At 30.1% G+C, this 14342-nt stretch overlaps 1 protein-coding gene across 1 annotated transcript; it reads right to left on the bottom strand.

Moving 5' to 3' along the window:
- Positions 1-8972: 8972 nt before the first annotated feature.
- On the bottom strand, positions 8973-9994 carry LOC7496684 (FCS-Like Zinc finger 15-like). The gene is made up of 2 exons (XM_052456212.1): positions 9577-9994; positions 8973-9445 (listed from the first exon to the last, which is right to left on the bottom strand). Exons 1-2 carry the CDS (start codon positions 9798-9800, stop codon positions 9238-9240), a joined length of 432 nt encoding a protein of 143 aa, XP_052312172.1. The 5' UTR covers positions 9801-9994; the 3' UTR covers positions 8973-9237.
- Positions 9995-14342: the final 4348 nt, after the last annotated feature.

Below are 14342 nucleotides of genomic sequence, written 5' to 3'. Positions count from 1 at the left end.
CCCTGAATTTCCTAATTCAAGTTTGGTTCATTAGTACATGCATGCTCGTCTATGTTGTCGGTGCTGAGAGCTGTGTTTTTTGCCAACGTGTTTTTGTAAAAGTAAGAAATATTTTTACTGCGAGCTAAAAACATATTATGCTTATATTTAATAAAACAAATCAAAATTAAAGATAAAAATAAGAAATATTAAAAAGAGTTGCTAATAATAACTAAAAATTAAGTTGAAAAACTGAGATAAATATATATTGAACATCATTTACAATTTTTTATATTTTTTTCCCCTGGAAGAATTGCAGATTGTAGCCATAAACTATATGAATCTCCAACTAAAATACTCAGATTATTATTGTAAATCAGAGATGCAGAAAATTGACAAAAATGGGATCCAGCCCTGTTCTCATATCCAAAAACTGGTACTGTTATGAGTTTCAATGTCTTCATAAGCAACTCTCTCCAGTAGGAGCATACGCAACAGCAGCAGAAAGTCTTCCATTTCGTGCGACTAAGGATGCATAAGCCCCGTCGCGATTTCCATGAGCACATCATGCTTTGCGGAAGTTTAAAAAAAATAGCAAAAAAAAAAAAAAAAATTTAACGAGGGAAAGGAGATATAGATGAGAATCTCAAGTTGATAGATTTTATTTTTTTTTCTAATTAAAGGATCTCAGTAGATTTATAAAGTTTTAAATATAATTTTTTTTTTTTTACCTTAACTAGAAAACAAAGTAAATATCCGAAATTATAAAGGAAAGGAACATGAAATTTAAAAATAACAAAGAAAATTATAAAAATTATCAAAACTAGAACTCCAGGACGAGATTTTCAAAATATAAGAAAAATAACTCTTGAAATCTACTATAAGAATTTGAATGGGATCTAACAGTCAGATAAAAAATTATAGCCATTTGAGTTGTTTTTAGACCATCTCAACCCAAAAACTTAAACTGTTAGGCGAAGCCTTAAGATATGATTTATATTATTCTCTAACACACCCCCTCAAGTGAAAGCTCTTAGAGCTTGAAACTTACACAGACCCACATTACATTGTGCTTAATTTTTATTAAATAAATAGGGATGGTGAGATTCGAACTCATGACCGCTTGGTCATCAAGACTCTGATACCATGTCAAAGAATCATCTCAATCCAAAAACTTAAATTGCTAAATAAAATTTTAAGATATAATTTATATTATTCTCTAACAGTATTAAACAATTCACATAACTATTTAAAACAAACTTTTATTTAGTATAACAAATCTATACCCGACGGTCAAGAATCATATAAAACCCAGCTAATCACTTTCCCTTCGTAGCAATCACACCATTATTCACTACAGCAATGACATAAGAACCTTTAATTGTGGCAGGCGATGAGCATTAACAACGGTCGTTCTGTTCACCGTAACTCCATCTAATGCTTCTTGTACTATACGCTCTGACTCTGCATGCATCCAGCGCCCTCGTTGCCTCGTCGAGTTAAAATAATTTTGGGGATTCTCGACCACCGTCCTAGCGGCTATTGTCTGCTTCTTCCCACCACAGTTGAATTCCTCGTTCACCTACAATGGTGTCATCACCTTCTGTGACGCATAGTTGAATTCCTCGGTATTCTTTTTATCTTTCTTTTCTCTTTCTTTCTTGGAATTTACATCGGCCCTTCAATCTTTTAAATCGGCTACTAAACTTTTTTTTTTTATTTTATTTAGGCTGTATTTATTTTACAACTGCTTTTACATTTGCGATGCAATAAATACAACAAGGTGTTTGGTAACAAACCAAACTGTGTTTTGTACTGCGAAACCTATTAAAATATTAAGTTTGAAACGCAGTTTTTATGAAACAGTTTTTACATATTTTTTTAATTGAATTTCATAATTGTTTATTTTTGCGTTTCAAAAACGCTTTTGAAAAAATTTAAATTTTTATTTTATTTTTTTCTTTACTTCGAATTAATATTTTATGTGTTTTTAGATCATTTTGATGCGCTGATATCAAAAATAATTTTAAAAAAATAAAAAAAATTATTTTGATGCATTTACAAATAAAAAACACTTTGAAAAACAACCGCAACCACACTTCCAAACACAAATATTTTATACATGTTTTTTGCTACATATAAACTTCAACCATAATTTTTACCAAACACGTATCTAAATCCACCTAACCACCTTTTTTTTAAACTTGTTTTTTTTAAATCACAACCACAAAAGTTACGTAAAAAACAAACATACTCTAGTATTTGTTTATTTAATTATTATTTATTTTATTTGACATTATTTGAAATTAAAATTTTATTTGAATTTTATTTTCATTCAATTTCTTGCTTTGTCAGATTCAATTCCTTTTCTGTTTTATTGATATTTATAAGATTAACCATAGTCATATTGCCATCCTGATTACCAATTTAAACCTAATTCGTCATCTATGACGACAATTACTGTGTTATTTCTACTACATCGTCGTTTTTGACATTACTACTAGTTAATATTTTACTACTCCATAGCTACTTCATATTGCCAAGGTTGTGATCATGTGCTATGGGTTAGGCACTGCCTATGCCTTCGGTGAAAAGTCTCAAACTAGCGAACTCTGAAAATACCTCTGAAGATTTTGCAAGATTAAAAGTAGCTCTTGAGAGGTCTTATTTGAGTAAATCAATAGAACGCAAACCATTCAGAAGCCTGCGTATAAATTTCTTGAATGCTTATGATGTGATTTGACTTCATTTGCATGAAAAAGGTTAAATTTAGAACAGATTGCACATAATACTTCATTATTTGCAGAAGTCAGAGTGACGTTTCATTTGCTTGAGAGTAGGACTCTGCCTTTGGCTGCTAAACATTTAGTTTGATAAGGATATATATATATATATATATATATTTTTTTTTTTTTTTTGTAATCCGGGGTGTCCGGGCCAGCTTACGCGCACCACAACTAATCTCCGGACCCACTGAACACCTTGCAAGCCCAGTAGACAGGTAAGACACCGCGGGGGTGACAGACGTGCACGCTGAGGCTCGAACCCAGGTGACAGAGACAATGAAACCTTGCCTCTGCCGCTGGGCCACAAGCCTCGGTGGATAAGGATATTTGATCTTGAATGTGATGGGTCTTCTTGTTCAGTTCATATTTACTTGGCATTAGAGCGAAACTGATGCATCCATGCTCGAGAGATACACGCTGTGAATCTTCTTTTTTCTTTTTTCTACTTCAGATGGCTGTTAATCAAACAACTTGATAGGTAGCACATCCAACGTGTGTGTTAAACAGAGCTTGTGCTAGAGCTTAACTTTTGTTAGAATCAACAAAAAAATATGTAATCAATCAGGGGCATTATATGTTAAATTCATGCGTAATGGGCTGGTTTAGATCGATACTAACAGGATGATTATGAATTCTTTTTATATCTATATTCTATTTTAATATTTTAATAAATTTAATAGAATTCAAATTAATAGAATTTCAAGTCGTGATTTGTGTGAAATTCCTGCTATTTTTTATACAATTACTACAAGATCAATAATTTCTTGAACTTGGGCTTACAATATTGACATAAAAACATTCATTTTCATGTTTTCATATACAACCCATAAGGGTTAGCATATTTTTTTATGCATAAACCTTTACAGGGATTTCACATAGATTCAGTAGTTCTCTCGCTTCAATGAAAAAATCTTCTATTTGTGTTTTATAAAAAGCAGTAAAAGATTGAAGAATCATTACGCTGATGATATTTGTTTAATTATTAAGCCCCCAACCAAATTCAAATAATTTAATGAGGAATTGATAAGGAACCTGTATATAGATGAGTTGTGGGAACTAGGAGGCCAGTAAACTAAAAATAAAACACAAGTGTAGAGCGGCTCTTTTCTTGCACAAATGCTTGTTTGAAAGGTTTTTTTTTTTTTTTAAAGCCTTGAGTAAACATAAGATCAACCCTTTTTTTTTTTTTTTTAACGTGGGTGTCCGGGCTAGCTTGCGCGCATCTCGACTAATCCCACGGGCCCTGAAGTTAACGACCATGTAAGCCTCCAGTGGCCATCATATGAGCAACCACAGGGCTCGAACCTGAGACCACAGAGAAAACAAACTTCTTGATCCCAAGCTCTTACCACTGGACCACCACCTAGATAGTTAACATCAACCTTTTCTTAGTTTCATCCGACGGGGATAGATTTCAAGCTTTTTTTTTAGTGAAAAATCCTAGGGTGCAGGCGTTAGATTGAAAATATACATATTTAATGTAGTCTACTATGATAAGTCTTTTCTTTCAGTGACCATTTCAAAATCATTTTTATTAATAAAAAAATAAAAATAAAAATCAATGCAAGATTTTAATAATCAAGTCAACGCGTCTTCTACTTTTTGGGACTCATATCACAGTGTTCTTAAACAATAAAAAATAAATTGAAAATAAAAAATAATAATTAAGATAATTGATAGCAATAAAAAAAGACAAATAAAGGAGAAAAGATATAGTAAAAACAAACTTTTGTAAGAAATGATGCTTTAAGGTGGCATAGTTCTTTTCTAAAGCATAATTAACTATTTATCTGAATCTTTGGAACCAGTGTATATTTTATGATCCTTAGTGTCCTCTAATTACTAGGTGGCGACTTCAATTTTCCATAATATATTTTGACCCCCACCGCAACGTCTACCGAGGTGCGACATACAAGACTAGATGTATCTTATGCTTTGAGCATAACAAAAAGATACCAATCTAATTCAAGTGAGAGTCACCGAAAGATAGTTCAAAATATTCTTAAATACTTAAGAATATTTTTTTGGTCTATAGAGAAGATGAACTAGTAATTCATGGTTATTTAAATGTTAGTTTTCAATAAGATATTGAAAATATAAAATCCAATCTTGTTATATGTTACTCTAAGTAATGGTGTTGTAAGTTAGAAAAGTTTCAAATAAGAGACCAAAGTAGATTCCACAACTAAAACTAGGTACACCTTTTACTTCTGAAGGGACAAAGAAGGTTGTTTGGATTAAGAAGTTCATCACTGAACTAGGTATGGTTCTAGCATTGTTGATCTACTAGCCCTGTACTATGGTAACAATGGAGCCATTGCACAAGTAAAGGAACCAAATGTCTCATTAATGATTCAAAGATGTACTTAAATAATTCTATTTGATTAGAGAATCATAGAAAAGAAAGACGTAAAGATAGAGTGAGTACCTAGTGAAGAGAATTTTGCAAATCTTCTTACTAAACCACTGTCACAGTAAAAATATTATCATCAAGTAGAGCGATATGATATTTGATACATAATTGATTAGCTTTAGTGCAAGTGGGAGATCATTAGTATATATGCCCTGTAGCCAATCAGTTGGTTACACGTGGGATGAATTTTTTCGTGTATATATATTTAATTTACTAGTAAAAGCTTATTTATCTTTAATATTCATCAAATATTTTATTAATGAATCTAATATTCGATTAATGAATCTAGAGTAAAGACAAAGTCCTTGTGATAAAAATGTTTTGCAAAAGAAATTATAAAGTTGTTATAATTATGATATTCCTATTACATCAAAGCATTATTTCTAAATGTTCCTGGCCAATGATCTATTAAGACTAGATATTAATTAGAGCTGTTGAGACTGATACATATTATATTTTTTTTTCTATGAAAGGAAGTAGTTGTTCTCATAAACTAAGGTATGAAGGATACCTAGAACTAATATGTAGGTGCTTGTTAAATGACATGTACACTAAACTGACTTGCATGAGAATTCTATATGGGAAGATCACCTGTGTTTATAAAAAGGCTCATGTGACGGTTGTGTAAGTGATCCTTAGACTGGATATTACTAAATTATTATACATACAACTAAATGGTGTGGGGAAATCACTGTTTCCCCACACCTAAATGCACTGTGGATTACAACAGTAATCCACAGTGCATTCCTCTTCTTTTTTTTTTACTTTTTCTTTTTCTTTTGTATTTTTCCCCTAACTTTCCCCTTTTTTCTTTTTTTTTTTTTGCATTTGTTCTTTTTTTTTTCAAAATTATTTTTGTTGATTTTACTTTTTAAATATTGAGCTGGTTCAAAATTTTGCTTTGTAATTTTTTTCCTTGAAAATACTGTGTATTGTTGCGGTGTTTTCCCACATAGTTTTTCTATTTTTTTTTCAAAATTATATTTGTTGATTTTTTTTAATATTGAGCTGATTGAGAATTTAGTTTTGTAATTGTTTTTCTTTAAAACATTGTTGATTGCTACAGTGTTTCTCCGCAAGGTTTTTTTTATGATTTTTTCAGAAATTATCTTTTTTTATTTTATTTTTAAATATTAAGCTGGTTAAAAATTACAGTTACAATATGTAAGGAAAACACTGTAACTTTCCTCGCAAATTACTGTGGATTGCTACTGTGTTTTTTCCCACATGGTTTTTTTTTTTTTTCTGTTTTGTTATGTTTTTCCCTAAAATTATCTTTGTCAATTTTATTTTTTAAATATTAAGTTGGTTAAGAATTGCAATTACAAGTTTTTCCTCACATGGTTTTTTTCCAGTTTCTTTTGTGTTTCTTTTTTGTAATATTTTTTTTTCAAAATTATCTTCTTTAATTTTATTTTTTTTAATATTGAGTTGGTTAGAATTTAACTTTGTAATCAAGCTTAATCATGTGGGGAAAGTATTGTAGCTTTCCTCACAAAACATTGTGGATTGCTACAGTGTCTCTCCACATGGTTTTTTTTTCTTATAATTTTTTCCAAATTATTTTTGTCAAATTTATTTTTTTAATATTGAGTTGTTTGAAAATTACAATTATAAATCATTACAAATAAGGCTAAATCATGTGGGGAAGCACTGTAGCTTTCATCACAAAACACTGTGAATTGCTACAGTGTTTCCAACATGATTTTTTTTCTCTTTTTTTTGGTGTTTTTTTTGTTATTTTTTTTTCTAAAATTGTCTCTCTCGATTTTTTTTTAATATTGAGCTGATTAAGAATTTAGCTTTGAATTTTTTTTTTCTTTAAAACACTGTGAATTGTTGTAATGTTTTCCCATATGATTTTTTTATGATTTTTTCCAAAATTATCTTTGTCAATTTTTTTTTAATATTGAGTTGGTTAAGAATTATAATTACAGTAAAGCTAAATCATATGAGAAAAACATTGTAGTTTTTCTCACAAAAAACTATGGATTGCTACAATATTTCTCTAAATGATTTTTTATTTTATTTTATTGAGGAAAGCACTGTAGTTTTCCTCACAAAACATTGTCAAATGCTACAACGTTTTTCCTCATGGGTTTTTTTCCTTCCAAAAATATCTATGTTGTTTTTTTTAATATTAAGTTGGTAGAGAATTTAGCTTTGTAATTTTTTTTTGTTTTTTATTAACAGAAAAGCTAAATCATGTGGCGAAAGCACTGTATCTTTCCTCACAAAACACTGTAGATTGCTACAAATCATTTTGTTAAGTCTCTAAGTTTTTGATCACCAACACAACTTTTTTTCCATCATGAAATATTTGCTCCATCATACCTTTAGTTTCTATTACTTATCTAGCGCTGATTTACAATTATAACACTATCAAGTGCATTTGTTTTATAAGTCCGCTGCAGCGCGCGGGCATGTCATCTCGTCTTATATAAAAAGTGTTATAATTTGATCTTGCTACATACTGTCCTAATCAAGAGTAACAAATAGACATATATTGAGTATAACATGAACTATATGAAGGTATTTAAATAATCAAGAGAGGATTCATCACCCTTAGTGAATTAGAAAAAAAATGTTTTATTTGTTCTCAAATAGTATTGATTGGAAATCCTTATGCAATGTGGAATGAGATTTGAAAAGAGTTTCAAATCTTATTCAAATAATCAATGACTATGGTGTTGAGAACAAACATGATTTGATAGAGAAGACGCATTCTATATTATAATGTCTAAATCAAAATATTGTTGATGAAGGGATAATAATAACACTGAGAAACTGGTCACTAAAAGGTGAAGTCAAAACTCTCATGACTTTCTTAATATTTGGGGAATCATGACAAGTTGCTAGACATTTTACTTGATTTTCAAATATAAATCAATCAATCATTGAATTGATAATAAATTAATTTATTTAATCATATTTTATTTAGGATTGTGATTTATATTTAGGCCAACTTATCAGGGAGGCTTAAAAGAATTTAGGAGATTTCTCACTAGTGTTTGTGTAGATTACCGTTAGAGACCAAACATTTGGACGATTTATGGTTTGCAATAACCCAACCTTAAAGTAAATATTCAAAGATAAAAAAAAAAAATCAATCTTCAAGTAATCTTCACATAAACTCTAAACAACTCTGGATCTATCTAACAGAATCAATCTTCAAGTAATCCTTAATTTTAACATTTTCTCTTCATGTATATGTTTCAAAAAACTCAAGACTTGATCTACCAGTGTTATCACATAGTACAAATTTGTTCCCCTCTCAGTGCGTAATCCATCGTATCCCTCTACAACTATACTAAAATGCGCATCTTATAAGAAGAATCCAACATTTTAACCAAGTTCCATTGTTCTCTCATCCTAGCTCTTGTCAAAGGAATCGAAAGACATCTTAAACACTAAACAAGACTAATCACTCATGTCCGGTGTGGTTGTAAGTAAGATAATCACGTATTTTACAATTATTGATATCTATATCATCAATTACGGGTGAGTTTTGACATATAAATTAGCAAGATGATTGGAGTCAATTTTTTTTTAGTTCTTTATTTAAAACTACATCTTTTAAAAAAAAAAACCTAAGATCATTTTTTTAAAAAAAAAACTTGATCGTATAGCACTCAAGTTTTAATGGGGTTATATATTTTGAAAAAAATTAATTTTAAAAAGATAAATTTATTTAACTTTTCAAAAAAAAAATTATATATATATATATATATTTGTTTTTGTCCGAAGAAAATGAAAACTCTAATTAACCTAAGTAATTAATAAACTATGAAAAATTGAATAAAAAACCACAATCCATGAACTCGGTGTACCAATTAATCACGTTTAGATGGCCATAAATACATTACTGTCCTTACTTTTTGGGCAAGGAACGCATGGGCTCCATCCATAGATACGTGGGGGCTAAGAACTTATAATTAAATAGTTAAATACCCTCCTGTGCTTCCCAGTTGGAGCAAATCGGCAGGGGACAGCAATGTCATTACAAAAAGCAGCAAGGGCAAAACTGGAAACAAAAGACCTGTATCGTCAAGGCTTTCATCAGTATGCAAAACCACCCTCTCGGTTCCTTGTGCCTTTGCGGTGACGGGAAGCAGCAGTAGAAGAAGTACTTTTAGCAGAAGCAGAAGCAGAAGCACCAGTTGGTTTCATTGCAGCAAATGAACAGTTCTCTTTCCTCAATGTCTCTTCTTCATCCAAAAATATCTGCCTGCACCTGCACTCCACACTGCAAAACCCCCTGTCTCCTCTATACTCCACAAATCAAGAATATATTCAAATCAAAAAACGATATAAAGATCTGGGTTCTGTACAAAAACAAGAAAAGATGAAGGCTTGAAGGTTAATAAACGCATCAGTAAGATCCAGCGCATTACTTACTTGTACATGTAGATATCCTTGCCAGGCAAGAGTTTCTGTCCACAAAAGAAACACTGATCAAGAAAAGTGGGGACTGGAAAAGAGAAGCGTGGAGAATGATTTCTAGAAGAAGAAAAACCAGGAGGGGAAGTAGGTTTGTTGTTGATCATCATGGTAACTTTGTTGATAACTTGCAGGGCACTACCACTCTTTGGGGTCTCCAAAACTATGCTTAAACCCACCATATCTCATTATAAAATCAACCTTCAGAAAAGGATTATGGTTTTGTGGAGGTGAAGGAACAAGAAAGTGTTTTTCATTTTTCCTTTCTAATTTAGGAGAGATTTTAGGGAAATAAATAGAAGGGAATGGTAAAAAAGGGTTGGATTGGCGGGTCCATTCACAGCCAGGAGGAAGAAGAAGAAGATGTACTAGGGACGATTTGACTTGTAGTGCTTGTTATTTGCCACGTACCTGTTTCTAGTTTCCATTTCATTTTCCATTTTCTTTATTACTCTTCTCTTATCGTTTGTTTTTTTGGCCTTTTCTGTTTTATTGGACCTACTTTAATGTATTTTGAATTCCAATTTACTGCTTCTACTGCCACCATTCGCTTTTCGAGGGTACGTTTTGTTTTATAAGTGATTTAAAATATATTTTTATTTTTTAAAATTTATTTTTAATATAGCATATCAAAATGAATTATTTTTAATTTTTTTTTAAAAAAACAAATTAAAATCTACTCTCAATCACTTTTTTTTTTTATCTCCCACAAATATCATATCGGTTTATTTTAATCTTAGTGATGTCGTTGTATTTGTTTTTTAAAATTATTTATTAGTATCAAATTAATATTTTTAATGTATTTATATTAAAATTAATTTTTTTAAATATTTTTTTAATATATATACAATTAAAAAAAAACTTTTATAAAATCATCTTCAATCAAATTACTAAACAAACACTTAGGTATTAGTGTCACAATTCTGATTAATGTAATTTTTTTTTTATTTTTGTGAATTATATAGATAGGCTTCACGAATACGGATTGCAATTATGTTCATAAGGCGCTAGCCTTCATTTATTTGAATGAGGGTAGGTAAATAATGATTTTTACGTCTGTAAAGGCTGAAACCGGGATAGACTCACCAGGAAAGTATAAAAGTATCCTTTTATCTACTTTAAAAGAATATTTATTTTTATTTAACCATATAGTAAATGATCAATGATAAAAGCTTGGGATTTAAGAGTTTTTTTTTTTTTGTTTCAGATTCGAGCCCTGTGGTTGCTAATATGATGACCACTGGAGGCTTACATGGTCGTTAACTTCAGAATCCATAGGATTAGTCGAGGTGCACGCAAACTGGTCCGGATACCTATATTAATAAAATAAAATAAAAATATCCTTAAATTTGACGGATCTCCATACCCGAATGGTGTTATAATAATAATAATAATAATAATAATAATCTTCTATATATACTACATTAACTTTGCTTGACATTACTTACTTTTAGGATAAATTCATGGAGATAGGGATGAAGGGTACTATTATATCTCTGTTTTCATAGATTTCTATTACAATTCATGTTCATGTTCATGATATGATGTCGTATAAAATTCTAGCAGGGACTAGGAATAATGATAAAGATACAAGGAGGAAGCGACAAGACACGTCTATGTAGAGGGTGCTTTCCAAACAACGTAGTATGATTAATTAATTAATTACACAAAAGATGTTTATTTTATTTTTAAAAAATATGATTATGATCAAAATCAAGATAATGGAAGAAGAGTTCAATTGATGCAAACCCGGAAGGTTAAATATTAGAATTCACAATAAAAAATTAGAATATTTATTCAAAAAAATTAAAATCAAATTAGAGAACGTACTAGAACTCCAATATTAACTCGTTATATACACTTCTAATTCTGTTGTAATGTTAGCTTAATTATTAATTTTAAAAAGATGTCGTTTTCTATCCTTGTTTTATGAATTAATGAAGTATTAGTTTTTTTTTTTTTATTGTATGCTCTATTATTAATCTTGACCATGCATGGGAGAGGCAGCGCACGCTACCGAACCCTAATAGCGATGGGTCCAATCCTTTTGGTGTATTTTTCCAACTTTTATTCCATTGTTAGACCTAACCTAGCTATCATAGACTAATTAACACAGGAGAAAGCATTGCATGAAAGAATACTAAACCATGCACACACGACATTAATACATGCAGTAGTAGGCTGTTCTTTTACTTCATCATTTTCATGCTTATCGAAAGTTGATTAATGTCTACAATCATGACACGTACTCAGCCTGTTAATCCCTGAATAAAGATTATCACCACCTAATTCAAGAAGCCACGTCAGTTTTATGGTCATGAAAATGAAATCTCTTTGAACTGAAAGAACACGCTTACCTAATTAAGTTGTTTTACCAGAAAAATGAAAAAGGTTTCATTTTCTATGGGCAATTACAAAATTTGACCCGTCATTAAGAAGAAAACCCATATAAATTATCCATACGGTTATGTGTTTCTTGAGTGTAAAATTGTCTTAGGGAGAAGAGAAGAGAAGAGAAGAGGAGGAAGCGAGATAGAAATCTAGCTTAGATTAGGTTATTATATCTAAAGTAATTAAACCCGGTTTGGATCACGGGTTAGACATGTTAATTATAGTTGATATAGATTTATATATTTTAATTTCATTTTAAGAAAAAAATAAGAAAGGTATTATTAAAAAAAATAAAAATAAAAAGTTTTAATCGGTCAATCGTCAACTTTAAATTGATTTTTTTAAAAAAATTGTGTTTATGTGTTATGGGTCGAGGTGGCCGAGTGCTGAATCATTTAGACTAATAATGTATATCAAATGTTATGTACTAGTTTACATAAGTATATGCTTTCAATTGTTTTTATTAAAAAATAGTCGTATTTGACTTTCAACATCAATTGAGAATTTTATTAATCAATATTTATCTTATCATAAGTTTTTATTCAATTTTTTTAAAATACCTCATTCTAATTGCAAGTTTTTTATAAGATGGACTTTAGTTAAGAACTAGATGTTTGACCCGTGCTTCAAATTTTCTTGAATGCAAAAAAAATATTCAAATGCTGATAATATTTTTTTTTCCTAGCAGAAAAAAAATTAAATCATGTGAAGGTTTATCCGATGTAACCCGATTGACTTTATTGATCCAAAAACAACTCATATAACCTATGAAAACACATTTTAACTAAACAAAATTTCAAGATGATATCTTTTCTTAATATTAAAATAAGAACACATTGAATTGACCTTGGACAACCCGGGTTAACGTGTCGAATTCATGACCCAATTTATGAGACTATGATAACCCTATAGAAAGAAAATAAAAATAAATTGTTAAGCCTAATTCCCTATCAACCCAATATTATAGGATGAAATTGGAAAAAAAAAATTTAATTAAAAGGGACCTAAAACGACCTGGGTTAACATGTCAAACTTACAACTCGAGTCACAAGACCAAAAAAAAGAAGAAAAAATGAGTCAATTAGGTTAACTCACATCGGGTCATTATACATGGACAACCCAATAAAAAGCAAGTCTAATGTTGAAGGACTCGTGACCTAGGTAATTAGACCAATATAACTTGTAACATCCTCAAATTATAATGTCATAAAATCTCAAACACTTCTATTATATGTCCTTTTCCCTTACTTTTCTCTCTTTCTCTCTTGCCTTTTCTTTTCTTTCTTTTCCCATTCTACTTCTGCCTAGTCAGCAGCATATAAAAGGAAGGGGGAGCTGATTTGTTTTATTTTTTAGTGGCAAATAACCATTTTGCTCTTAATGAGTCCTTTTGCTTTACATAAAATTAGTCAATTTATGATTTTTCACCCAGAAGATTTACATAACCTCTTAGAAAGGAAAAAAAACGACATGAGTTAACTAGGGTTAAAATGTCAAAACTCGTGACCTTGATCTTAAAACCAAGATATTCTTATAAAAAGCAAATCAAGATAGATTATGAAACTCAATTCCCAACCGACTCAATGTTTAATGATAGAATTGAAAAAAAAATCAATTAAATAAAAGACACAAAAAAACAACTCGAGTTAACCGGGGTTAATCCGTTAAGCATTATTCCCGTGTCGTGAGATCATGATAATCTAATGAAAAAGTAAACAAAAAAATTCATGAAGTTTAATTTTCAATCAAATAATTATTAAAGGATGAAATTGGAAGAAAAAACTAATTAAATTTTTTTTTTTGAGACAACCAGGTTAACCCGTCAAATATAAAATTCGTGTGATGAGAGTGTGATAACTTAATAGAAAAAAAAATATAATATTAAAAAATAAAGTTTTTTTAAAATATTTATTGAAAGAAAAAAAAAAAGGAAAGCAATATTCCAATCAATAGCGCTTTATGAGAAGAGCACAATAAAACTCCATTTTTTTTTAGTTTATAGTTAATATTATATAAAAATAAAAGTTAGATAATCTCTTTTTTAAAAAAAAATAAAGAAAAAAAGAAAAAAGAAAGAAAAAAAGAAGGAAGTATGATTTAATTTTCCTTTCCGGATTAGATGGAGAGAAAAAAGACAAGAAACGATAACAGCAAGAGATGCCTGATAAGAGTAGCCAGCAAGTAGACATTGATGTTTTCCACGAGCAAGTGACCTCCTGAACTATGAAAAGAACAAAAAACACATAAAAGATAGACATGAAAGAAGGATGAAGCTTTAACGCTGAATGGAGCTAATAAAGGACAACACTTTTTCCCAGGGTTATGTGTCATTC

This window comes from Populus trichocarpa, chromosome 10 (assembly GCF_000002775.5).
Source record: "Populus trichocarpa isolate Nisqually-1 chromosome 10, P.trichocarpa_v4.1, whole genome shotgun sequence".
Classification (NCBI taxonomy): domain Eukaryota; kingdom Viridiplantae; phylum Streptophyta; class Magnoliopsida; order Malpighiales; family Salicaceae; genus Populus; species Populus trichocarpa.
The sequence above is the reverse complement of the archived record's forward strand: the minus strand, read 5'-3'. Positions and strand labels throughout refer to the sequence as shown.

Bases quoted from the DNA above. Each gene is read 5' to 3' on its own strand.
- LOC7496684 (XM_052456212.1), bottom strand. From the start codon at position 9,800: ATGGTGGGTTTAAGCATAGTTTTGGAGACCCCAAAGAGTGGTAGTGCC. The intron at 9,446-9,576 runs GTAAGTAATGCG...TGTGGAGTATAG, and splicing joins AAGGATATCTACATGTACAA to AGGAGACAGGGGGTTTTGCA.